At 38.9% G+C, this 27,650-nt stretch overlaps 4 protein-coding genes across 13 annotated transcripts in view; 2 read left to right on the forward strand and 2 right to left on the reverse strand.

Moving 5' to 3' along the window:
- Positions 1 to 27,650, reverse strand: part of LOC139961847 (gamma-adducin-like) — a 62,801-nt gene that overhangs the window by 28,609 nt on the left and 6,542 nt on the right. The window contains exons 1-4 of one of the 6 annotated variants that reach the window (XM_071961420.1): positions 25,520 to 25,653; positions 3,719 to 3,964; positions 2,512 to 2,653; positions 423 to 530 (exon numbers count right to left, since the gene is read on the reverse strand). In XM_071961420.1, coding sequence (XP_071817521.1) covers positions 423 to 530; positions 2,512 to 2,653; positions 3,719 to 3,953 — 485 coding nt within the window. In that variant the 5' untranslated portion in view covers positions 3,954 to 3,964; positions 25,520 to 25,653. Of the gene's footprint in view, positions 1 to 422; positions 531 to 2,511; positions 2,654 to 3,718; positions 3,965 to 4,509; positions 4,533 to 4,995; positions 5,020 to 5,129; positions 5,154 to 5,241; positions 5,700 to 25,519; positions 25,654 to 27,650 lie in introns of those variants that run through there. The other 5 variants (XM_071961419.1, XM_071961421.1, XM_071961422.1 and 2 more) reach the window with 5 other exon arrangements.
- LOC139961840 (uncharacterized) lies at positions 8,643 to 27,188 on the forward strand. Of its 2 annotated transcripts, none has more exons than XM_071961412.1 (2): positions 8,643 to 9,237; positions 24,658 to 27,188. In XM_071961412.1, the coding sequence occupies exon 2, from the start codon at positions 24,714 to 24,716 to the stop codon at positions 26,907 to 26,909; it is 2,196 nt and encodes a 731-aa protein (XP_071817513.1). In that variant the 5' UTR covers positions 8,643 to 9,237; positions 24,658 to 24,713; the 3' UTR covers positions 26,910 to 27,188. The 2 variants fall into 2 exon arrangements, with proteins under 2 accessions (XP_071817513.1, XP_071817512.1); XM_071961411.1 differs by lacking the exon at positions 8,643 to 9,237 and adding an exon at positions 9,244 to 10,205.
- On the forward strand, positions 10,219 to 16,679 carry LOC139961853 (uncharacterized). Its single transcript, XM_071961447.1, has 2 exons — positions 10,219 to 14,433; positions 15,510 to 16,679. Exon 2 carries the CDS (start codon positions 15,730 to 15,732, stop codon positions 16,666 to 16,668), a length of 939 nt encoding a protein of 312 aa, XP_071817548.1. The 5' UTR covers positions 10,219 to 14,433; positions 15,510 to 15,729; the 3' UTR covers positions 16,669 to 16,679.
- LOC139961859 (uncharacterized) overlaps positions 25,832 to 27,650 on the reverse strand; it is a 37,266-nt gene continuing 35,447 nt past the window's right edge. For all 4 annotated transcript variants that reach the window (XM_071961476.1, XM_071961472.1, XM_071961467.1 and 1 more), the window contains one exon: positions 25,832 to 25,947. The gene's annotated coding sequence lies outside the window, so the exon portion shown is untranslated. The remainder of the gene's footprint in view (positions 25,948 to 27,650) is intronic.

The following is a 27,650-nucleotide window of genomic DNA, read 5'->3' on the forward strand; positions in this document are numbered from 1 at the left end:
TTTGTAAACCTGTGACTCCTGGCAAAACAAGTTGTTAGGTTGTAGTTAATAAGATGAAACCCAATTTTAAATCCAGCCGGATGTCGCATTCTGTAAAAAAAAATCCTCAAATGCCAAAAAATTTAAAATGTTGGATTGTGTTGATTTCCAAACTTTGATACAACAGACAACAGGAGTTCCAGCAAGATCTTTGGCTGATTCTGGCAAATCTGATATTTGGCCAGATTTGAAATGCCATTTGCTGGGGCATCCCTACTTGTGAAAAAACCATAGAAACTTTTAATTTTAAAAGTCTCTTGGGATATTACAATATGGATTTTACAATAATCATCTTTAATTTAAATCTATTTTGTCATGAATTGTAGAGCAAATAAACAAGTGTATTAATTAATACTGCAAATCCTGCATACAAAAAAACTTACAGGAATTTCCTTATGATGGAATGGTTTACTCCAGCTATTTGCCAGCTATTCCTCAACTCATTTAGCTTGTCTATGTCGGTAGCCATAAGAAGAGATCCAGAGCTTTCTCTGTAGAGGGAGAAACAAGAAAAGAATAATTGCTAGCCGAAATAAAATCATTTTCTTGTTTAAATATGTTTATATATAAAACTTGCTCCGTCAGCCTGAATTAATCGCAATAAATCTAAAGCCATGAACTCAGATTAAAATTTTATATTAAAGTGTATCTTCATCATGCTGGTTTCCATGTAATCAAATGTAACCCAATTGCCTGGGTATGTTCCCAGTTAATACAATGAATGGAAGAACTCCAAATATAGCAACTTTAAATTATTTTTCAAGGGAATGGTTTGCTAGGCAATGATAGACAGAGAATTGAATGAGTTTTTAACTTTCAGAAAATGTTCTAGACAAATTCCGTGTAACAATTTTCATATTGGCCACAATTCATATATAGAAAATTAAAACTACTGGAGTGGGACATGCATTTTGATGGTGAAAGGATTAGGTCAAGCCACCTTCATGAGAAGAAACAAAAACCTGACTAAAATCCCAACTACAAAAGAAACAGCAATGAAAATTAAAGGCTACTTGATATATATGGTCCTATGAGTCATAACAGATGAATAAATGTCTCAGAACAAAAAAAATGTGGGATTGTAATAATTTCCAAACTCTGATAAATCTGGCAGGAATTCCAGCAAGACCTTCGGCTGAATCTGGCAAATTCAGCCAAATGATTTAGTCATGAACTCAAATTTTCTTTTACCATCAAATTTAGATGTTGTGTGAATATGACAGGGTCGGTAACATTCCTTAATAATTGTCAATAACTTACAACTTATGTTACCGCCTCTTTAAGAACCTCACAGTTAATTGGTCAAAGACTTTTGTTTAAAGGAGAAATATACCCTAGACTTGTCTGCTTGGAGAATACCATTTTTCAGTAAGCCCTTTCAAACAGAAGCGACACGAATACTTGAAACATTTCTTTCAACCTTAAAAATAGCCCAAATTGTCACCCATGGCATTCGCCATGCTTTATTAATTCGAGTTCCCTCTTGTTTCGTAAGTAAGCGAGCCACATCTCAACACATACATTTCCTATGCGCCGTTAATAATAACTAAGGCAATATGTAGTCAAATTTTCTTCCAAAACACTTTCCGGGCTCGAGAACTTTGGAAGAAAGAGAACATGGATGCATTTGGACTTGACTGCTATCAATACGAGAATGAATACACAGTGGAGGAACTGAGACAACGAGACCTAAAGCTTGCTAAACAGATCGCATATGTGGCCGACATTGGCAGTTACTCTATGATGACAGTTCTGCTACGGAGGGTCAAGCCTGGTGCTTTTGTACGTTCTCTTTTATCTGGAAATCTATTTTTGAATAACATAATAACGTTTCCCTTCCCTGCTCCTTCTATCCCTCTCCTGTTTACACAACCAAATGCTTGACACTTTGACATTTTGCACCAACTTCCGAACGATCTCCGAGAGCGAGTGTACCATTCATATGCAGAGAGGAGAATTGTTTAACTTACCAGTTGGCTCGCTGACTTCATTTTTGAAGCTCCCTTTGTTACATAATGGCCGCCAACACAGTAGGTTTGAAAAAATAGTTAGAAAATTCCTAGAATTTCGGGGAAAGGTAGTTTTGACTAGTTATTTCACAGAGGGCTTAAGAATAGTAATCTTTACGATGAAGTCACTGCAAAACCCCAGGGTTACATCTCCTTTAATTTTATATTTTTTTAACACATTATTTACTATTCATTTACTATATATTTACTTCCGACTGAATTTGGAGGGGTGTGCTATTGGAAAGACTATTCCAAATGGTACTATACATAAAACCATCATTATAAGTAACTTCAATTTAATTGTTAGTGCCAACCAAGTTTAACTACACACATTAATCCCTACAGTTTTGGTCATGGTCTCTGCATAAAATCACAGGGCATACTTTAAAAACAAAGACAAACCTATCATCTACATAACAACTTTTGGCATTGACTAAGAGGAGACAAAGAACATGATACTAACTTCTCTGGTGCTTTGACTATCTCCAGAAAAGGTAGATTGCAAGCCTCGGCCAGTTGAGGTACGACTTCAGTGACTGAGACAGCGTCCGTTCTTCCTGTGTTAACTGACATCCCGGGTGGTTTTGCAATCACGAGTAAACCATCTGCAGATATCAATTTATAAATCAAAACATTTAAGTAAAACAATTAAGAAGGTATATAAATACATATATATCAATGGGGACATTAAATGGCAGTCCCCAACCAGGAATGCCGGCCTCATAATTCTCTGAACACTATCGAAATGAGAAGGCTTGATGTCTATGCTAGTGTTTGTACTCGATCATCTCATGGATAGTGTTTCAAATGAGTTTCTGTACCTTTGGGATTCACTAAATTAATACTTTGATGCCACACATGTAGGAACTGAATGGAAATTTCACCAGGATGTTTAGATTGTTAATTTCTCTTTTACATGTCATTAACAAATTTGCCTCTGAAGTACTTAAGCATTAACCCTGATCACACATACACACTCACCCACACACAAAGTTAGCTAACCTGTGAATGTGTAAAGAGAAGTCAGATACACAGACTTACAACTCTTCAAAGCTTCAATTTTGTATCGGAGATGCTTGTCAGTCTGTGAGAACTAAAATATTGGGCACGACGAGATTAGTGCCGCGATCAAAAAGATACATACTGTAAAAAGAACGAACTACGATCGACTTTAAAGGATGTCAGCTGCTAAATTAATGAGTATGTCGGCTCATCATTCTGTACCATAAGTAGATTGGGGAAGCGAATTTGAATTTCTCATGTCTTGAATATTCATGTTACCTCTGTATTCTACTGGATCACTCTTTATGTCAGTCACAACATATTGTAATTCAAATGGTTTGTTAACTGAATGATTTGTTTTCTGTCTCTGATTTTGTGACTCTCTTTTAATAGGTGTGTTGCTATATTCTGTATTTATTGTGCAATGTTATAATTGCAAGTTGTCAGTCAAGAGAAAAGTGTATGTTTTCTAGCTGGGCCTGTGTCGTTCTTGTAACAATGTTTATATTTACTTTTCCATTTATTTGCAATTTGTTTAAAATTTTTATTCTGTATAAATTTGTGTAACCTTAAATGTTTTGTACAGTAAAATTGTCAACAACACCAAAATGAAAAGTAAAGGGAAGGTACATGCTATGGTTTAAAATTTGGAAACAGATGTTACAAACCTTTATGAGAACAAATGTTAGACTTCAAGATCTTTAACAACTCTTCTTTATTCTCAGGTGATTTAGTGTTGGACTGGTCAACATGGATAAGAGATTCGCGCTGAACTTGTTTCGACTTTGATGAATACCTTGCAGCGTGAATGTTCCTCGCAAATCTAATCTCAGACTTCTGCCATGATTCCTCCAGTTGGACATGCAGTAATTTGCTGCAGCATTGACCCAGCCTCACACTCATTTCAGGTTAGTCTACAGGAAAATAAGAAAATGAAATATATCCTATGATTACTGCAATTCCTGAATGATGATGATGTTCAGCAAAAACAAAACAAAATTAGCAAACAAATGATTTGGAGTTCATTTGAAAGAAGCTTAAAACAATTATCTCGTCAGATGTCTTGAATCTTTGAGATGCACACCAAACAGTATAGCAGAGTTACCTTCAATGTCCATAATTAAGATGAACACTATGAGACTTCATCAAATTATTGCCCAATCATTGCACAATATTGCACAAAAAAAGGTATTATTGAAAAAGGTCTAAAATATGATATAGTATTTATTATTTATGAATGATTATGAATTTAAGAATGACCATCATTACATCGTTGTAAATATAATAGTGATGCTCAATACAAGGAGAAATGCAAAAAACAAAGTAAGTTCAATGTATTATGTTGTTGTGGCTTCCCCATCAGAATGGTTCATTTTTACAAACAACGTAATCAGATTCTCTTTCTTTTTTTAATTTCGCTGTTTTGTAAAAAGTAAATTTTGAAGGGTAATTTGATTACCTAGTTTGTGCCAGCCAGCTACAGCATGGAGCTTTGTGTTGTGGGTGTGTTTTGTATAGCTGGCTTCCACCCTGATACTGAGGCTGATACTGATAGCAGATATAGCCTAGCCGACCTTGTCCTCCTAATGTATGTAGCCTAGTATTAATACAGTAACCCAACTAAGGCCTGCAGTGGCGTAGGAAGGTACTTTTGAGTGGGGGGGGCTGAAGACTGATGGCCGGCCTGGGGGAGGGGTCTAAGGGGAGGGGGTGTCCCCCTCCCCTTTGGATATTTTTTGCATTTTCACCTGGCCTTAGATGCAATTTGGTGCTCCAAATGAGATTTTTTTCTCATTTGGAAATGAAAAAGGGGTTTTCTGACTTGCGAAGCGGGGGGGCGGAATGATACTTCCGCCCCTCCACATTTTTCACCGGGGGGCTGGCGCCCCCCAGCCCCCCCGGTTCCTACGCCCTTGAAGGCCTGCATGACATCTGTGCTACGTACCTTTGCCAATTTGTTGAAACACACCACCTGTGCCTACTGTATCGTTGCTAAATTCTAACTAGCACTGCCTATCCTCTGATTAGTACTAGGCTAGGCCTACTAAGTTACAATTCGCAAAACTAGATAATACTAACATAACCTATTCGACAAAAAATATCGTGACTCGAGAACTGAAGATGTCGATTCAGCTCCCATGATTCAATTATCTTATGTCAATCTTGTACTTATATTTTGAACTTTAATTACATTTAAATCGACCCTTTGTTCGCCTTTGCAATGTGAAGTGAAGACAAGCAGAATACTACTACTAATATTGTAATAATATAGTGGGCTACTTTTTAATTGTTGCGACATGTAGTCATCGAGTTTAATAAATCGCGTATTTACTGTGTGGTAGTTTCTCCAGATTTATTAAACTCGATGCATGTAGTTCTGTGAGGTGGCATACGCCTATTAGAGTCTATAGCAATCCGCCACAATGTTCTCGTATCCCAGAAAAAGTGCCAAAAAAGCCGCGGAAGCAGGAGAACATCCTTTTGAAATGTTATCAATGAGGATGGGTTTGTTTTTGTGGATTGGATGTTGGAGAGCATGGATGGATGTACACATGGTGAAAAAAATGGGTAAATTGAGACAATTTGGCTACTTTAGGCCTCCGGAAGCAGCGTACGAAAATTGTTTACTACTGAGTACAGAGGTTTGTTTACAAGTGACGAAAACAAGTACTTTATGCACTCAAAGCAAAAAATCTACATGGCCATAATTCGCAAAATTGATGGTGCCATGAATGCACATTTTTTTAGTTTCCGGTAATATTTTCAAAGATGACAGTTTAATCAACACAAATATTTAAATTTGTAGTGCATTTCTATTCTGTGCGGAAACATTATATCTTCTGTTGTATGAGAAAACTCTAGGACGATACCCGAAGTATGTCTATTGTCATAAGGTGATATTATACCTCTTAAAGTTCCTATAAAGCTCCTTTAAGGTCTTTAACCCTTTGCACTTTTAACCTTCAATTTCCCCTTGTTAAATCCACACGATTCCCGAATTAAGAAATGCATTAGAAATTGACCGGTCCATTTTAGACGTCTAGTTTAGGAGCCCCAAAATTAGAACCATGTGATGTTTTCTTTCTCACGCATGATTGAATCCTTAATAGATAAATTAAAAGTCTCTGTGTCTTGTGGATGTTGATCTCACTGTTTGAATAATTGTGATGATTTGTAACCTAAGCTGCAGGGATTAAAAATCAAGTCATGTGACCTTCGTTGTTTTATTGCTTTATCTTATTACAAATAATAATATCATATCATTATCTTACTAACTATAAGAATGCAATTTTGAGAGATGCAGTGGCATATGCTATCCAAATAAGCCAGACCTTTGTTCCATTATGAATATCGAACCTTTCCTCCTAACGAACCTTTTCGTCTATTATGGATTACAAACCGGACCCTTTGCTATGTTATGAATATCGAACCCTTTTACCAATTATGAACAACGAACCTTCTTTTTTCATTATGAAAAAAAAAGGAACTTTATGAACAATGAACCGTATGGATAATGACCCTTATAAACAATGAACCTTATGGATAATGACCCTTATGAACAATGAACCTTATGAATATAGAACCTTATCAATATCGAGCTGTCACCACTTAGGGATGGTTAGAGATAAGATAATCATGTTATGATGTGAGCGTTACTATTAGAATATTGTGTCTGCCCGATACATTTTCTGCATGCATTAGGAATGATGAAATGTGCACAGAGGAAGGAAGAATAGTGTATTGCACAGAGGATGCATTGGTGGTCGTTGCGGACGACAAATGTAACATGTAATGTATAGATATATATGGGTAAGACAACAATATCCACTATCGTTCATAGCACGCAAACATGCGCTTCCTGGTTACCCATATTTTGAATAAATAATTAACCGTACAGAGCAAAAGATGATCTTTGGGTGGCATACTCCTATTAGAGTCTATATATCAATCCGCCCGATTGCTCTCCTATCTCAGTAAAAGAGCCAAAAAAGGCAGCAGGAGAACATCTATTTGACATGTTATCAATCAGGATCTGTTTTTAGTATGGGGCTTGGATGTTAAAGAGCATGAACGGAAGTAGATTTGAGAAAAGAATTGGGACAATTGAGGCAATTCTAGATCACTTAAGACCTCCCAGGAGAAGCGTGCGATTTTTTTTACTACTGAGCGAAGAGGTCTGTTCACAAGTTACGAACACTTCAGGCTCTCACATAGGCAGTGGCGTCACCGGACTTTTCAGTCTGGGGGGGGCACCAGCATTTGATGGGGGGCACTTAGGTGGATACGGATCGCTGTCCTCGGGGAGGGGTCTAAGGGGAGGGGTGCACCCCTCCCCTTTGGAAAATTTTCGCATACGGAGGATGGGCTAGGTGCAAAATGGTGCCACATTTGATGCTAAATTCGATCTGAAGATATCTCCGGAAATTGCTATTTTTGAGGTAATGATTTTAACAACGCGCAGAATTTTGCAGAGGATATGAACCACATGCTGTCGATATTATGCCTTACCCTATCAATAGAACCTACATTTGTTGAAGTAATGTGTACATGACCCCCGACTCCTTTCTTGTCCTTCTCGTTTTCTCCCATTATCTATTAAGATGTAAGAGGTTCCAGCATCGTTATTGGCTCCTATCAGGGATCTCACCATGCAATCCAAAGTTGGATCACACATCAAGTATGGCTCAGTATGCAGGTGTGAACATTTGACATTTGTACCTACAAGCATCTGACCTCAAATGACCTCTGCACCCCCTACACAACAGGGTTAATATATGGGTCCACAAATATTGGCAAGTATGGTGCCTGCGGACCCTCACATTCTCACATTTCGTCAGCGCCTAACCTGTCAACCTCAGATCAAGGCAACATACTGCAGAACCCTCCCTTCTCACAGCAGGTCCGGATTTTCGGCATTTCACAGGCATCCAATTCACGAGAGGTAAAAGACACACACAGACAGCAGACAAACACTCTCACCCATATGACAAATGCACACAAAGGCCCACACAGAGGCCCTCAAGGTTAGGGTTCACAGCAACGATATTACTCATCGGTCCAGAAAAAATAAAGCGCGTTCTTTCATATTCTGAGGTCAGAATCATGAGAAAGGTCCAGAAATAGTGCTCTCTGGAGAGTAGGGGTGGCCTACTTTTCAGGAATTTGATTGGACTGCACCTAGTGATTTTCTGAATATTCGTCCTACTTCCTAGGAAATAAAAACACGGCTGCAGCACAGCCAGAACAGGGAAATTCATTGTTTTGAACGATGAGTCATGTAGCTCGCGAAGCGGACGTGTATAGCCGCTGGTATGGCGTGAGCACTGACACATTCAATGTAAATATCGACACCTGTTGTGATGGCGCGGGTTACGACTTCGATACCCGACGGTCAAGGATAAACTTTTTCATTTTTTCGCAGCTCATTTGAAGAAAATACGAATTATTGTGCTTCTTTGTCCTTATGAAAAACCAACTCAGATGATGGGAGTTGAATATAACAAACTATATATTTTTTTTTTACCAACCCAAGGGGGGGGGCACTCGGGGGCACTAGGTTTTTCAGGGGGCACGTGCCCCCTGGCACCCCCCCCCCCTTGGCGACGCCACTGCACATAGGGAAAAGAAATCTGCACCGTCATGATACTGTACGGCAAATAGATAGTGCCATGAATGGCTAACTAGTCATTTATCCAGTAATGGGTAGCGTTTAGTTAGTGAGAACTTCTATCTAGAATAAGAGACCACATTACTTTTATGAGTCAGTCTGTAAGTCAACAAAAAAATGTTTTTGTTTATTTTTAATATAGACGTATGCTACCTTTGAACGTTCAAGTGCATTTCTGATAGGGTATATCTATTGCCCAAATATTAGCACAACCAAAGTCTATCATGATAAACTATCCACAGACGTGCATTGCGTGATAAACCAGTTGATAAGAATACGAAACGTACCATAGAACGAATTAAACCAACAGAGGAGTTACATGTGTTTCATTAGTTTCTCGAAGCATCTGGGAAAATGACATTGGTGATTTGCCACTTTCTGTCACTATATATCTATTCGCTCATATAATATACTATGTGTATCCAGTTATACCTTGAGGAAAAACGGCATCAGCTGATCAGAATATTATGAAGAAGGTTGGTGTTTTTAGAGACCACGAGGAAAAGAACATCATAATTGGTAAGATTAGTTGTTGAATCAGCCGTGACATATGACAAATGCGAAGAATGATGGATTAGTATTGATCTGATTGCTCAAATTAGTTGCATTAATTTGACTACGGTACTCATGTAACGTCGAACATGATGCAGAGGACTATACAGTTACGCAACGAGGATAGCACAATGAGTTGGTTTATTTCTGATACTATGTATATGTATGTATATACACTACTAGTTAATATAGTTTTTTATTGACTAGTTAATTGTTACTCTGAAAACTCAGTGTAGAGTTTCTCGATTGCCGTCCCGGGAGTCACACCACAAAATTGTGAGTTTGACACCGGCATTGACATTTTTTGACAAATCTGCAAATTGCGCGTGGAAAATAAGGAAAGATTGACTGGGCTTTCAGCCAAGTGACATACTGAATGACCGAACTATATGTCAAACTGACATCAAAGATTGCGTCTGAAACATGATTAGGGTGATACACGGATTCTCGGCAATAGTATTGTCTCCTTTCTTGAAAATTGTTTTTTAGCGGTTTTAAGATCATCAGGGTACGTCCCAGAAGTTAAAACCCGGCCTAAGCGCTATATGTCACGTCCGTTTTTTTAGCAACTATAGCCTACTGCAGGTCCGCGGTCGAAGGGTCGTTCATAAGTGGTCATAATGGAGATTCGAGACCATTCAGACTAGTGATATATTTTTCGCACATTCATTTTTTTCGACACCCAAAATCCCAGTGGGGGAGGGGGCGACAAGCTTTCATGGGGGCTGTCGCCCCCACGCCCGGTCCCCTTGGCTAAGCCACTGAGTGTCACTCAAGTCGTGCATTAACAACCTTCTCCAAAAGTTTGATATCAGACTACGGAGAATAGAGGGCGCATTTGCCAAACAACTCTTCATTTCTTTGCAAACAAAAAAGTTTATGACACCAACAGGACCTCTGACATCACATCTCTGACATTACTCTTTCGTTCTCAGGTTTGTATATATATCACCATACTGTCTGATATGTTGATATAGGCAAAGTAATAGATGAAGAATATCGTAGGGTGCATATATTATGCATCTTGTGTAATATTGATTTGATTAGGGCACGAAACGATCCATTTCGATTTCATTTGTAAATTTCTTTGTAGCCGAATCCGTATGTTAAGTCATGACTGTGTTAGGTTGTCGTGTTTGTCACGTTCCAAGCGAACAAGCTTTGAGAAAAAGGACGTAAGAATCATCCAAACATGACGGTTGTTTAGTCACTTGGGACAATGATAGACAATGCATCATGTTCCTAAGTGATTATTATCCCTTTATTTTAAGCGTTCATGTATACACATTCATGATGAACTATTTTATTCGAGTAATTATAAGGTAAATGCTTAACAGGAAGTAGGAAGTGCGTATGCACTTAGGCTAGTTAACGTACGAGTAGGCGATATTAACGTTCATACATATTGCGAACACATATTGCGACAAAGGTATCACGTGACCTATAGATATGGGGATTACCCTTTCCGCTGAATCATGTCATTCAGGGATAACCAGAACAATTATTGTTTGTATTAATTACTACATAAATAACAATCAGGGATCTTCTCAACAGATAATGCTAGACCTATTTTCTGAAATAGTTCTGTGAACATTTGATTGCGGCTATTATATTGAAGTTGCTTTGTTATTACTTGTAAGGAAAACAAAGTTTGTGAGTGTATATAACGGGATCCCAGAAATAACTTCTCAGACATTACTTAGATCTCTCATTATAGTTTTCCCCTTTGTCAAATGGGGGGGGGGGGATATAGAAGGTATGTTAGAATTCTCTTGACACATGTAAATAAAGGAAGGAATTAACAAACAAAGAAATAGAAGAGCAGATACACACACAAAACATGAAAATATCAGAACAGGAATTACATATCAGATCCAATGTAGAACAGAATCTTGAGTAAAAGTGTAGCAGATCAAACATAGAACTAAAGACTCTAGATATGATGAAAACAATTTAATTTAACATTAATTCTCTCAAAATTATAGAGAATGGTGAGAAACTGGTGTGCACATATTCTGATTTATATCGATTTGGTATTTGATAAAAAAAAAGGTACTTTCAATCCGTTTTAATGTGTTCTTGTCTGAGATGTTTAAACGAGAGCAAAGGATGTGATTGTGTCATTGTATCCTCATTATAAATTTGGTAAGTTGTCCACATAAACTTGTCAATATGTTTATATTTTGGAGTAATTATGTCTTCACCACGTACGTAGCAAATTGACTCATTGAGGACTAATATGTTAACTAGATAATACATGCCAATATGTAGGTTGTAGTTGGTATTACTCATTAAAACAATTAGCTTTAATTGTTTGTGAATATTAGTATAGGCAGATGTTTCTGACAATTGTAATTGTAAATATTGTTTGTCCTTCTGTTTTTCATTTTCTATCTTATCTGTATAATGAATTCCGTAAAAATATACTTACATTAAGTCTGATATGTGTGTGTGTGCGTTTGTGACGCCCAGCTTGTTAACACGATATCTCAAGAAGGGAATGTTTGACCAACTTCATGTTTGGTGTGTAGATGTACCACATTGAGTACAAGGAGCCTATTGTTTTCTGTGGAGGTCACTTGGGGTCACCAGGGGTTTAATTGTGGAAACCTTGTAAACATGATATCTCAAGAAAGGGAGCTTAAGAAAACCTCATGTTTAGTGTGTAGAAGTACCATATTAAGTACAGGAATCCTATCGTTTTTTGTGGAGGTTAAAAGGTCATTTAGGGTCACTAGGGGTCAAATTGTGAAAACCTTGTTAACAAGATATCTCAAGAAGGGAATGTTGGACCAAAATTCATGTTTGGTGTGTAGTTGTACCACATTGAGTACAAGAAGCCTATTGTTTTCTGTGGAGGTCAAAGGTCATTTAAGGTCACTAGGGGTCAAATTGTCAAAACCTTGTAAACACAATATCTCAAGAAAGGAAGCTTGGGCTAACCTCATATTCAGTGTGTAAATGTAGCACATTAAGCACAAGAAGCCTATTGTTTTCTGTGGAGGTCAAAGGTCATTTAGGGTCACCAGGGGTCAAATTGTGTAAACCTTGTTAACATGATATCTCAAGAAAGGAATGTTGGACCAATTCATGTTTGGTGTGTAGATGTACCACATTGAGTACAAGCTGCCTATTGTTTCCTGTGGAGGTCAAAGGTCATCAGGGCCACTAGGGGTCAAATTGTCAAAACCTTGTAAACACAATATCTCAAGAAAGGAAGCTAGGGCAAACCTCATATTTAGTGTGTAGACGTACCACATTGAGTACAGGAAGCCTAATGTTTTTGGTGTAGGTCAAAGGTCATTTGGGGACAACAGGTCAAATTGTATATATTTGGTTTGTAGATGTACCATATTAAATTTAAGGATCCTATTATTGCTTTTGGTGGAGGTCAAAGGTCATTTGAAGTCAGCAAATGCCAAACATTTACTTCACTCCCCTCTTACCTGTCTCTCAACACTAACACATCTTCCTAAACATAATATCGTAAGGGAAGCTTGGACAGATCGCATATTTGGTATGTAATTGGACCACATTGAGTACAAGAAGGTCAATGGTCATTTGAGTTCACCAGGGGTCAGATTGTGAAACCATGTTTTACACAATATTTCAACAAGGACTGATGTCATATTTATTATGTTGATGTATCTATCACATTAAGTACAAGAAGGTTGTTGTTGAGGTCAATGGTCATTTCAGGACAGCCTGTGTCATTGTGAATGTATTGTTTGTAACATCGCACTGCTTTTTACTGTACTACTAATATCAAGTATGTTGTACACCCTAAATAAACATTACGTCAGATTCATGCAGAAAATAGGTGAATGTTACATCACCGAAACCACTATGCATTTTTGCATTCTGGTTATTAGTTAAGGTTCAGAAAGATTTAGCGCCTTCTTGCATTACTGTGCCAAACTACTTAGCCACTCATTACCTGATAAACAATTTAAAATTTGAGAAATATGACAGTTTCGAACTGTACGTTTTAAACTCCTTTAATTGATAGGGCTTTAATTGATGGGATTGTTTATTCTGGGTGTTGTACCTCAAACTGTACTTAAATTCTTTCATCAACTTTAGATTTATTATTTGTATATACCATTTTAACCTTTATTACTCTTTGACTAAAACTTATTTATAAGTATATGTACTATTCTGTATTTTATACTAGATTTATAATAAATTTAAAACTTGAAAAAAATTGAAACTTGACCAAACTGATCTTCAAAAAGTAAGTGAAGTAGAAAAGACAAGTAGGACCTAAAATGTACATGTTAACAATTTAATGCAAATTTAAATTGGTTGCAAAGTTTTGGTGACCAGATATTTTAATACCTTACCCTCCAGTAAGTATAAAGTCTCTGTGTGTTGTGGATATTTGTAAATATGTTGATTTCGCTGTTGGAATATTAATTGCTAGGATATGTAACCGAAGCTGTAGGGATTAAATCAAATTATTTTTCCTTCCTTGTTTCATCACTTTATCTTATTACAAATGATAATATCATGGAAAGATGCAATATTGTGTGAGCTATTATACACGTAGCCTTACATGTGTTGTAGTTAGTACCTTTACAATAAACAACCAGAGGGCAATCCATGGAGTTGCAGATCTCATCTTCTCCATGATGGAAGTGATTGTTGGGTTACTACTGAATGCATCTGGTTGCCATCTTTGTTTTAATAGACTGGAATGCAGTGGATGGGGTCATAGGTCATTTGTGGTCAAGGGGGGTGAAAGTCTTAAAACCATTAAAACACAATAGCTTCAAAAGCACTCGGATGAACTGCATTCTTTGCATGTGGATGTAACTAAGCAAATAGTACAGTCTTATTTGCGATTACCAGAGGTCACATTTTGAAAACCTTGTAAACACGATAACAAATTAAAGCTTGGGTTAACTTCATAACTGGTATTTGAATCCACCTTATGTGAGGGAATCTGTGCGTTCCATGGCAAGTAGCCATGAGTCATTTCCGGCTCGAACAAAGGATCCTTGTTTGTTACGCAATATAGCCAGCTGGGAATAGCTCAGTTAGCGTGCACACTGTATATTTCAAGACGAATCAACAAGCACGAATAGTTTATCGAAAGTTTGAGTTCTAAGTAATAAATGGGCATGTGATGCACTTGGACAATCACATTGTTGACACTTGGAGGTAAATATATCTTTCTTTAACCTGTTAAGTTCTTGTAGCACTGGAGTGATTCAGTGATCGTATATTTTACTTAATATTATCGACCGTTTTCGTATCGGTAAGGCTTGGCTAGGGTACGCTATCCTACTGTACAGATTATGCCGGGATAGGGAAGCCCTATTCTAACGTTATGTTGAGTAGACATACTGTGGGTTACATATGCTTATATTTAACTTGTTTTATTGAAGATGTATCTTTATAAATAATCTACAGGTTTTACTTAAGGGTTGATTTCACATTCATATTTTAAAGGAATGTATTATAGGGATTATAGAGATAATTCTAGGAGCCAGTTACGTAAGAGGCTCACATACACGAGGTTGATATTATGTTCTGGGAGAGCGCCCTCTTTTTCAGCTAAGATGGCGGCGCCCATGTAACGTTAAATTTATAGTAATGTGTATGTATACAAGAATGAGGTTCATAACGCGTAGTTACCTAACGTAACATAACAGCATAGCCTCACCATGTGCATCTATATTTCTAAGTGCTTTTTCTATATTATCAGTATTCTTTCTCTTTATTTTACTTTTAACCATTAAGACTTAAGAGATATTTTCTCTTATCATATTTAAGGTCATGACTACCCACTTAAAGGGATAGTACAGTTATAGCCTTAAAGTGATAGTATGCATAATAGTTAAGATATTTTCCTTCCCTTTGACCAAATTCAATGGTTCGTATTAATTTTGCCATGCACTATCCGAGCTAGTATTGTTTTACTAAAATATTATAACTTAAAGCAGTATATATGTTTGGTAGTTAAGCCGTATATGGACAATACCCTTTTGTTTAGTATTAAGTTGTTGTTATTGACAGACGTGTCAGGGACGTAATAGTCGCAGCTACTTCTACTATGTATTGTTATACGTTGGATTAATACCGCTGCTAGTTAAGTTAAAGATGTCACAACGATGTCCGTGCATGTACACCTTTTTGGCCTTGGTCTTAGGTGACGTTAATATTTTACCTCTAGAGTGCGTATATACCGTATAGTCATTTTTCCTGTTTTTCACTTTTACTTCTTCTCTTTGCAGTGTGTCAGGGGGTTTCTCTTGAGTCTTACCCACTGCCCTCTTGATTTTACCGGTTATATCTAATTTCATGTTTAAATACATGGTGCCACCAGACCATTGGTGAAACACAAAATCCGTTGTTATTTCTGTCTACTACATCCTCACAATTTGGTGTCAGAAGTGGGATGTGTGGCAAAATTTGAAAATTTTAATCAAATCAAGAGGGTAGTGGTGAAGTAAGATGTCTGGAAAGGCAGTGAGGGAGATCCAGAGGAGACTAGATGAGCTGACGATGGAGCTACAGGTGGCCAAAGCAACCAAACAAAATGAGAAACCCAACACCGTTTATGTTCTTCCACCGGAGAAGAAGCTCCGATCTTTCTCTGGATCTGATGGATGTCAGGTGGAAAGCTTTGTAGAAGATGTTAAGACGGCTATGAAACTGCGGAGGCTGACTGGAGCAAGTGCTGCAGATTTCATTATTGCTCATTTAGATGGTCCTGCACGTCGAGAGATACGCCACCGGCCTAGTCAGCTGACCTCCGACCCTGACAAGATACTAGATGTCCTTCAAGAAACCTTCGGAGAACGGTACACTCTTGGCTCACTGATGAGGCGAGTGTACAACTCTACCCAAGGCGACAGGGAGTCCACCTCTGACTTCGCCTTCAGATTAATGGTGCTGGCAGAAAAGCTGTCTACCCTTGACGATGTCCCCAACCCAGAGAAAACCATAAGGGAACAGTTCTGCGATGGACTTCGAGACAAAACCCTACGCAGAGAGTTGAAGAGACTGGTGAAAGATGAAGGTCACATGTCCTTCATTCAACTTAGAGACTGGGCCCTTGATATGGGGGAAGATGAGTCTCCCAGCCATGACAAGAGGATGGCAGCTGTTTCTTTTGCTGAGACAGTCGGAGACAAGCTCTCTGACACTTTGGAAAGCCTTTCATCAGCCATTTCCAAACAAACCGAAGCAGTTGAAGCTGTGCGTAAGCAACAGTTCGAGTTCAATACACGATTGGAGAGACTGGAGGACCAATCTGCCAGAAAGGGAACATTCACCAAAAGACCGAAACGAGACAGGTCAGAGATTAGATGCAGAAGGTGCCAGGAGATGGGACACTACGCCAGTGAATGTCCTAGTCCTGTAGTGGTAAGCTCTAGTGCGTCAAACTAGAACCACCCAGCGACAGGAGCCATGTACTGGGTGACAACTATTTAAAGTTAGGCTCGATTTCAGAGACAGCATTGGTGGGGAACAGGCCGATCGTGACGGTGAAGTTGGCGGATGTGGAGATAGAGGCTGTAATAGATACAGGCTCTCAGGTCACTATAATACCTGAGCAGACCTTCCAGGAGTATCTTGGGCACCTTCCATTGGAACAGTTGAACTGGTTGAATCTCAGAGCTGCCAACAATACAGACATTCCTTATACAGGTTTCTTCCTGTCAGATGTCCAACTTGGGGGCATTACAATCCCTGAGCGGGGCATTCTGGTAGTTAGATTAGCCAAACCAGGATGTATGCTGATAGGAATGAATGTTCTGAACCATTGCGCCCCAGAACAGCTTGCACAACTTTTGGAATTGCCTTCAACTCATCAACCGCAGATAAAAGCCAAAGTAGTCCAGGGTGTTGTCAAAGTTGCAGGAAGTAGAAAGGTCAGAATTCCAGCTAGATCTGCCATTGTAGTGCCAGTGACAGGTCCTGTATGTTCAGAGGCTGCTGAGGTTATTGTGGAGCCGGTGGAAAACCTACCTGCTGGAGTGTCCGTCTGCTGCACCTTGACTTTTGCCTGTAAAGGTCGTCTCAATCTTCAGGTAGTAAACCTTTCCGAAGAAGAAGTGTGGCTTAACCCTAGAGCACCTCTTGGCAAACTCCAATACGCAACCATGGTTGATGATGGCAGTGTCAACTTCGAGGGAATTAATAGGCTCAATGCAGACATCAACTACATCCAGATGGACAGAGAACCAGATGCAGAATCCAAAGTGTCAAAATTACTTTGGAGTGGTCTTTCCAGCGAGCAACGGCAACAGGCAGAGAACCTGCTTCGGATAAATTCTGATGTTTTTGCTGCTTCAGACACTGATCTAGGTTATACAGACAAGGTTACCCATCGAATTTACCTGAAAGATGAAACTCCTATCAAGCAACCATATCGAAGAATTCCTCCTTCACAAATAGAGGAAGTAAGGGAACATGTCCGAAAGTTGTTGGGTACAGGAGTTATAAGGGAAAGTACTAGTCCCTTTGCCTCTCCTATCGTCCTTGTCCGTAAGACAGATGGTTCACTACGGCTGTGCGTGGATTACCGCAGACTCAACGAGAAGACCATTAAGGATTCATACCCAATACCTCGGATCGATGAGTCCATAGATGCGCTGCATGGAGCAGAGTGGTTTTCCTCCATAGACCTTTTGGCTGGTTACCACCAGGTGGCAGTTGACAAAGCCGACAGATATAAAACAAGTTTCACCACACCATTTGGTCTGTTTGAGTATAACAGAATGCCCTTTGGGTTATGTAATGCACCGGGAACTTTCCAATGCCTAATGCAAGCCTGCCTGAGTGACCAATTCTTTCAGTGCGTTCTCTGTTATCTGGATGATATCCTTGTCTATTCCAAGTCATTCGAAGAACATCTCACTAACCTTTCACTAGTCTTTGATAGGTTAAGGAAGTTTGGACTAAAAATCAAACCAAGTAAATGTGAGTTGTTCAAACCTGAAGTGAAATACCTGGGTCATATTGTGACACGAGATGGAGTAATGACAGATCCAGGGAAAGTAGATGCTGTGAAGAAATGGCCGATTCCCAAAGATGTAAAGGAGCTTAGGTCATATCTTGGTTTCTGTTCCTTCTACAGGAGATTTGTTCCTGGGTTTTCTAAAATAGCTGGACCTTTGCATGCCCTTGTTGCTAACTGTTTGAAAGAAAGGAAGAACAACCAACGTGCAGCATTTACCTGGCAGACGGAGCATCAACAAGCTTTTGACACTCTGAAAAGCAAATTATGCTCACGACCAATACTGGCCTATGCTGATTTCAAGTTGCCCTTTGAAGTGGAAATTGATGCCTCCTTCCTTGGATTGGGCGCAGTCCTGTCACAGGTCCAAAACGGAAAGAAATGTGTTATAGCTTATGCAAGCAGGACCTTGCGTGGACCAGAACACAACATGGAGAAGTACTCCAGTATGAAACTTGAACTCCTGGGAATGAAGTGGGCGATAACGGAGAAATTTAGAGATTATCTGCTAGGCTCAACATTTGTTATCTATACTGATAATAACCCTCTTGCCCACCTGAATTCTGCAAAGCTAGATGCAGTAAGTCAACGCTGGGTTGGAGCTTTGGCAGCCTTCGAATTTTCTGTGGCATACAAACCGGGTAAAAGCAACCAAGCAGCAGATGCCCTCTCCCGTAGACCTGTGGATAAAGTTCAATATAACCATGTTTCATCTGCTAATTATGTGCATACAGCCAGAATGACTACTCTTCCTGCCAACCTTCAACGGGCACCTACTACAGAGAATCCAGTACATGTCAGTGCCCTTACGTCTTTACCTTTGTTCCCGGGTTATGACAACACACAGCTAGCAGAATTACAGCAGAAGGATAAGTCGATTGCTCGACTCCTGCACTACATTACAACCAACCAAAAACCTACTCCTTACGAACGAGCACATGAGAGTGAAGATGTTGTACTGCTGTGTCGGCAGATGAACAAGATCAAGACCATTAATGGGTTGCTGTACAGGGTCACTGAGGACAAGCAAAAGCAACTGATCCTCCCACGTGTTCTCAGGAATGATGTCCTTGTAGCATGTCATGACCAGGCTGGGCATCAAGGGTCTAACAAAACCCTTGGATTGGTGAGGAGTAGATGTTACTGGCCCAAGATGACTGAACATGTTACTTCTTGGTGTGACCAATGTGACCGTTGTGTTAAAGCTAAAATGGGTCCTAGAATTAAAGAGCCACTGCGGAGCATGATCGCTACCAGGCCGAACGAGATATTGGCAATCGATTTCACCATCCTTGAGAAGGACACAACTGGTCGAGAAAATGTTTTGGTGATGACTGACGTTTTCTCCAAATATACACAGGCAGTAGCCACCAGGAACCAAACCGCAGAGACAACAGCCAAAGTACTGGTGAGAGAATGGTTCACCAAGTTTGGAGTTCCCCAGCGTGTACACTCTGATCAAGGCAGAAACTTCGAATCATCACTTATTCGTTCCCTATGTTCCATGTACCAAGTAAAGAAAACAAGAAGTACTCCTTATCACCCTGAAGGAAATGGGCAGGTGGAGAGGTTCAATCGTACTCTCCATGACCTGTTGAGAACTCTACCTGCAAACCACAAACGGAGGTGGTCCGAACATCTACCAGAAGTGCTGTATGCATACAATGCTGCGGAACACCCGTCGACAGGATTCTCGCCTTTCTACATTATGTTTGGCAGAGAACCAAAACTTCCAGTGGACTTCCTGCTCAATGCCAACTCTGACAACTCTGATGATGACAGTCCAACTGATGAATGGTTACTAAATCACACTGAAACCATGAGGATGGCATACCAGAAAGCAGGGGAGCGTATGACCAGTGAAGCTGCCAAGAGAAAGGTTAGATATGACAGGGATGCTCAGGAGAAACCTTTGGCATTGCAAACCAGAGTGTACCTCCGGTCTCATCCTCAAGGACGGCACAAAATTCAAGACCAATGGAGCCCTGTCATATACAAGATTATTGGAAGACCTGGGGGTAAAGCAAGCTACACCATACAGCTTGTCGACAATACTGGTGAAGAGAAAACTGTTCATCGACGAGAGATAAAGCCGTGTCCCATCGTTTACCAGGAGCCTGAGGTTTCCCCGACTGATGATGACTGCTCTCCACCACACCGTCCTTCCACCAACTCAGACGGTAGCACCAGTGACAGTGACTATGATGACCAACCACGACGAAGCATGAGATCTGGTAGAGGAAGACACAGAAACCTATACCATGAGCCACGAAGTGTCCAAACTAACTTCTTAGAGACCGACCCGACTGAGAGTCTAGACAGGCGACTGCAGTCCATCCATGATAGGTCAAAACAAATTTTGGATGCAATTGCATCCCTTACCTAAAAGAGTCTTCTACTCCTAACACATTCTAAAAATATGTGTTTCTTCAAGTTACATTTTCTGTAAATTCTCCAAAATCAGTTCTGAAAAGTTTTAGTTTCAGTTCAAAGTTGTTACTAGTAAAAGTAGAAAAAATTCCAGAGGATTTCTTCCTTCCAATCTTTGGCTACCAGCGTTGACATTGTAAATAGCCAGTCAACTTTACTTGAGCTGAAAGTATTTTAGAATACTCTCAGTTGTTGCTGTTTTTATTAACCTTTTCTCTTTTTCAGTGATTGCTGTTACTTTCTGAAGTGCCTCTTCCAGAGAAGTGTGTCCTTAGTCATTAGTAGTTGTTTTCTGGTACCTCTACTACAATACTTTAAGGAAAGTGTTAACAGTTGTATTTCATGTTATGTATGTTTTTCACTGAATGTTTGTATTCACTCTTAGGGTTGTTAAGTAATCGTTTGGGGACAAACTTAGTTTTAGCAGGGGAGTGTGAGGGAATCTGTGCGTTCCATGGCAAGTAGCCATGAGTCATTTCCGGCTCGAACAAAGGATCCTTGTGTGTTACGCAATATAGCCAGCTGGGAATAGCTCAGTTAGCGTGCACACTATATATTTCAAGACGAATCAACAAGCACGAATAGTTTATCGAAAGTTTGAGTTCTAAGTAATAAATGGGCATGTGATGCACTTGGACAATCACATTGTTGACACTTGGAGGTAAATATATCTTTCTTTAACCTGTTAAGTTCTTGTAGCACTGGAGTGATTCAGTGATCGTATATTTTACTTAATATTATCGACCGTTTTCGTATCGGTAAGGCTTGGCTAGGGTACGCTATCCTACTGTACAGATTATGCCGGGATAGGGAAGCCCTATTCTAACGTTATGTTGAGTAGACATACTGTGGGTTACATATGCTTATATTTAACTTGTTTTATTGAAGATGTATCTTTATAAATAATCTACAGGTTTTACTTAAGGGTTGATTTCACATTCATATTTTAAAGGAATGTATTATAGGGATTATAGAGATAATTCTAGGAGCCAGTTACGTAAGAGGCTCACATACACGAGGTTGATATTATGTTCTGGGAGAGCGCCCTCTTTTTCAGCTAAGATGGCGGCGCCCATGTAACGTTAAATTTATAGTAATGTGTATGTATACAAGAATGAGGTTCATAACGCGTAGTTACCTAACGTAACATAACAGCATAGCCTCACCATGTGCATCTATATTTCTAAGTGCTTTTTCTATATTATCAGTATTCTTTCTCTTTATTTTACTTTTAACCATTAAGACTTAAGAGATATTTTCTCTTATCGTATTTAAGGTCAGGACTACCCACTTAAAGGGATAGTACAGTTATAGCCTTAAAGTGATAGTATGCATAATAGTTAAGATATTTTCCTTCCCTTTGACCAAATTCAATGGTTCGTATTAATTTCGCCATGCACTATCCGAGCTAGTATTGTTTTACTAAAATATTATAACTTAAAGCAGTATATATGTTTGGTAGTTAAGCCGTATATGGACAATACCCTTTTGTTTAGTATTAAGTTGTTGTTATTGACAGACGTGTCAGGGACGTAATAGTCGCAGCTACTTCTACTATGTATTGTTATACGTTGGATTAATACCGCTGCTAGTTAAGTTAAAGATGTCATAACGATGTCCGTGCATGTACACCTTTTTGGCCTTGGTCTTAGGTGACGTTAATATTTTACCTCTAGAGTGCGTATATACCGTATAGTCATTTTTCCTGTTTTTCACTTTTACTTCTTCTCTTTGCAGTGTGTCAGGGGGTTTCTCTTGAGTCTTACCCACTGCCCTCTTGATTTTACCGGTTATATCTAATTTCATGTTTAAATACATGGTGCCACCAGACCATTGGTGAAACACAAAATCCGTTGTTATTTCTGTCTACTACATCCTCACACTTATAACATGCACTAATAGATCAGTGCATGTTTTATGTGAAGGTTAATGATCACTTGAGGTCAACAGAGGTCAAAGATTTAAAACCTTGTTAAAAGGGCCAAAAGTAAAACTTGAATGTATTTCATAACTCAATATGTGGATCCCCTTTATTGACTTTAAGAATCGAAGGGTTTTCTGCAGAGGTCAAAGTCTGAAAACCTTACAAACAAAATGACTCCAAAACTAACTCTTCGATGAACTTGGTATTTGGCTCCACATTAAAAATTGTACGTTGTTTTTTGTGGAGGTCACAGGTTATTTGAGGTCAGCAGAGATCAAAGTATAAAAGCCATAAAATCAAATTTTTGATGAATTTATCATGTGGTATGTAGGTCAATGCATCTTATAGAGTATAAGAGCTCTAAATACTAACAGCTGGGCTATGTAAGTCAGTTGTGTGTTGGTACAATGACTCAGTCAACTTAAAGGCATTGAAGACTTGCCCCAAACCGTGTGACACCCTCCGAAAAAGTTAACTTACCGTTGCTTGCAAGTGAAGTTTTTTTTCTTGTCGATACAAAATGCAGACAGTAATGAAACATGATACCTTGTTATCTTTATCTAGACCTGAGATGCCCATCACTGCTATGTACGCTGTGTTGTGGGTATTGACCGTAACTGCATGTATTGACTGTACACTAGTGTCTAATTACCGACAGTAGCAAGCTGTGTGTGTATTTTCTGGGATCAATGGTGGTGTCTAACACTTCTGTTTCACCTCATTCGAAACTAGGTCAGATTACCGGCATCAGATCTCGTTTCTTTGTGCGCGAGTCTTCACTCCCTTTCATCAGGTTTAAACTTTAAGCCTGATTTAATTGAGTGACAACTTTTATACATTAAAACAGAATATTAACCTACTGCAGTTACTACTGCTACTCCCTTCATGTAGAACCACAACAATTGCACCTATTGAAGTGTGATTTAAGTGCTCGGTCCAGAACTGAGATCAGAGAGATTAATAATATGGTTTGCATGTGCATCCATATTAAGAGTTGTATCAAGATAAACTTCAAGTTTTGACTGTCAGATACGGATTTAATCGAAACTCCTTCCGCCTCCAACCATACATCGGGAAAATATTTCAGGTTATGATTACTTCAATCTTGTCACCATTCAGTTTAAGTGTATTGCTTGTCACAAACTATTTGATAGCAACAAAGCAATATTCAATATTCTCCAAAACACATCTACTAGTAGAGATATGAATTAACAGGCTTCAATTAAGGTAAATTTGTGTGTCATCCGTATAAAAATGGTAATTCAAGTTGTGACTATGTACGATTGTGTACATAGTGAATGACTTCAGCCAAAGCACGGATCCCTGTGGAACGCCAAACTCTAGAGGTACTGCTTCCGAAAGTTTGATCTTAATGCAAACTGTTTGAAATCGGCAAGGGCGTAGGAACCGGGGGGCTGGGGGGCATGAGCCCCCCCAGTGAAAAATATGGAGGGGCGGAAGTATCATTCCGCCCCCCCCCCCCGCTTCGCAAGTCAGAAAACCCCTTTTTCATTTCCAAATGAGAAAAAAGTCTCATTTGGAGCACCAAATTGCATCTAAGGCCAGGTGAAAATGCAAAATTATATACAAAATGGAGTGGGTGGGTTGAAGTGTGCTATATTGCGCCAAATTGCATCTGAGGCCACCTGGAAATGCAAAAAAAAATCCAAAGGGGAGGGGGACACCCCCTCCCATTAGAACCCTCCCCAGGCCGGCCATCAGTCTTCAGCCCCCCCCCCCCACTCAAAAGTACCTTCCTACGCCACTGGAAAGCGGTTAGACATATATTGACACAAACTTCTTCAATGCAACATCCTGAAGTCAAAACTGTTCGTGAAGGGCATTGGTATGTAAGTGTCGCTCAAGTTGTGCATACACAACCTCCAAAATTTTGTAGATGAAGGACGTGGTAGACAATGGCTTGAAATGTTTTAGCACTTCTATGTCCAAACCATTTTGAATGGGTTATGCATGTTTGCATTTCCATTCATATTTTATGAAATACAGGTATAAATAATAATTTGTTAAACCCTTCTCTTTCTTTTCCTGAACTCTTTCACAGATTGTGACGTAACTAAGCACAGTTTTTTCAAGTGAGAGTTAACAACCTTCATCAACATGGCTACCTGGAACCCTTTCATAGAAGACCTGACAGAAAACTTCTTCATGTGTTCTGTTTGTTTGGATCAATTTAATGAGCCGAAACAGTTACCATGTCTTCATCGATACTGTAACGATTGCTTGAGAACAGTTATTCAAGCCAGCCATGATGGGACAATTGAATGTCCACTTTGTAAACAGCGATGTTGTATACCAGAGGATGGATTGGACGGCTTTAAGACTGATTTTCATATGAAGAGTATGCTTGAATTCATAGAATTGCGTAAATCATTGGAAAAGAAAGATTTGAAGCAGTGTGTGAGCTGTTCAAAGGATGTGATATGTTCCGCCTACTGCTTTAAATGTAGAGCTTTTTTATGCGAAGAATGTTACAGGGTTCATATCAGTAATAGAATGTTTACTGATCACCAACCAAGCACTCTGAAATTGGAAAATATGGCAGCTAAGAACCTGACCATGGAGGAAATAGCTGCAATGACGGAAGATCCCAGGTGCCATTTTCATATCAAAGAACCAGCCAAATTGTGCTGTGGTACATGCCAAAATGAACCGGTTTGTTTAGTTTGCACTCACGGTAAGCACAAAGGTCACGATCTGATAGATGTGAATGACCTAGCCCAGGAAGAAAGGACATTACTGAATCGGAACCTCATGGAATTAAGCAAGCACAAAACTAAACTATACGCGTTACCTGAGAAGGTCCAAATGGCGTTAGTAAAATTGAATGAAAATGTTACAAAAAAGACAAAGTTGTTGACAATTCAACACGAGGAACAGGCAAAGAAAATAAAGAATAAACTTGCCGAATGTAACGATGAACGTGCAAAAGGAGTTGCTGACATAGAAAATAGAAGAGGATGTGAAAAACGTGAAATAACTGTTAAACATGAAGAGGAAATGAACCGATTGATCATGAAACATGAAGAAATTATGAAAAGTACCGATGTAAAATATGACCAGGAATTGGAAGAATTTAAGGAAAATTGTCAAGAAATTGAGGGTGAATTCTTTAAAAAACTCGGGGAGTTAGATAGTAATTTCAAGACCTTGACAACAGCTAAAGATCTTCTTACAAGTCAAAACAAAAACGAATGTGAAGAAATACTCAATAAATGTAAGCAGCTTATTAAACGATTCGAAAACTTATCAGCAACGTCTTCTTCCATTCTTGCATGTAATGATGATTGGACAGACGCACAGTGTGTCCCCGACATAAGAGCAGCCAGTGAACCTATGATCGAAGAAATGAAACAAGAATATCCAGAGTTAGAATCTTTATCTGATTTTGTCATCAGTGATATAACCAAAGTTATATCTGATAAAGTTGTCATTACAGAAAGTGCAGAGTCTGTTGTTGATGTTCCGGGAATCAAAGCTAAAAATTACAGGATCAACGGTATGACAAGTAGTAGCAATGGTAATATCGTTATGACTGGTAGTGTATCAGAAGAGAAATCACACATCACTGTCATTAACATGAAAGGAGAAATATTAAATCAGAATGTCTTAAATAGAAATAAGAGATTTGGGATTCAGGCAGATCGTTACTGTTGTAATTTGTCGGGGTTCAATGTCATTACAGTTTGCATACCGGATGAAATCGGTATTTATAATATTTCTGACTCTTCTTACCAAAAGAAGAACATCAGTGATATGGTTAAGACATGGCCAGAGGGTAGGTGTGTGTGGTCTGTTACTACGAATCCCGCCAAGAATGAAATCATTGTTGGTACTAGCAGCAGAGAAGTGTATGTATTTGATTACCAGCTGAATTACAGTCACACCATAGTACTACCTAATGTCATCAAGAATTCATATGATATCACCATCCACGACGGTAATCTTCTGATCTGTGACTATAATGGTAGGACCTCATATGCAGTTACCATGGTGACTTCAGGGAGTAAGGTGGTGTATAAATTCACCAAACCAAATCTAAGTGGAGCTGACTTAAAACCTTACAGTGTGTGCATAGGCATGGGAGGGTTCATCTACATGTTATGGGGAGGTGATGGGCAGCTGAACACTGTGCTAACACAATACAGTCCAGATGGCCGGCAATTACTAACAACAATGTCAGTTGATGACGACGCATATTGCATGACCACATCCGTAGTAGATGGTGAGGAGAAGCTCATGATAGCCACCCATAGCTCGGGGAAGATGTATATATACGGACTAGTACCTGCATAGCGCTTTATAGAAATAACATATTAAAACAAAATGATATCGCGAGTTACCATACACAGATTCGGTTGTTATCGTTGCTGTATTTGTTTTTTGGGCCTATACACACATAGCAAAATAACAAATCTAATTTCTAAGAGTTATTGTTAGTGCATTTACAATTGGCAAATAACTAGTTCCTAAGGAGTTTATCTCCGCATCTTAACATATCCATTACAAAGACCGTCTTCCTATATAGGGGTTAACTTTATGTTAATATCAGTATGTTCATTCCTTATGAATAAATACTTTTACTACGCCCTAACACATTTTCTAGACAAGGTTGGCGTATTATTCCTTGGGTATAAGCAATATTGGCTTTGTGATACAATGTGGTATATTATGATTACAGATAATTTCTGGATTTCAACTCTTTCTTAATGTTCCTCCATTTAAAATAACCTCTTATGACATATTATACTATATATTATTGCTCTATTTTCTTATAACTTCCTAAGAATATCTGCATCCTCACATACCAAGTATCAAGGCACATTTTACTGTGTGACAGTCTGTTAGGTGATTTTTTTTCATCCAAAATGATGTTAACTATGGTTACAATACTGAATGCAAATGTCACATATTTTTAGAAAACTCCCTGTTAATCCATTGGAGTTAGCAATGCAAAAACAACTCCAGTCATCAAAATGTTCCAATGAACATGAAGATTAACATTAGATTATTTGATTACAATAATTCAATACAATT

Source organism: Apostichopus japonicus, chromosome 20, assembly GCF_037975245.1.
Source record: "Apostichopus japonicus isolate 1M-3 chromosome 20, ASM3797524v1, whole genome shotgun sequence".
Classification (NCBI taxonomy): Eukaryota; Metazoa; Echinodermata; class Holothuroidea; order Aspidochirotida; family Stichopodidae; genus Apostichopus; species Apostichopus japonicus.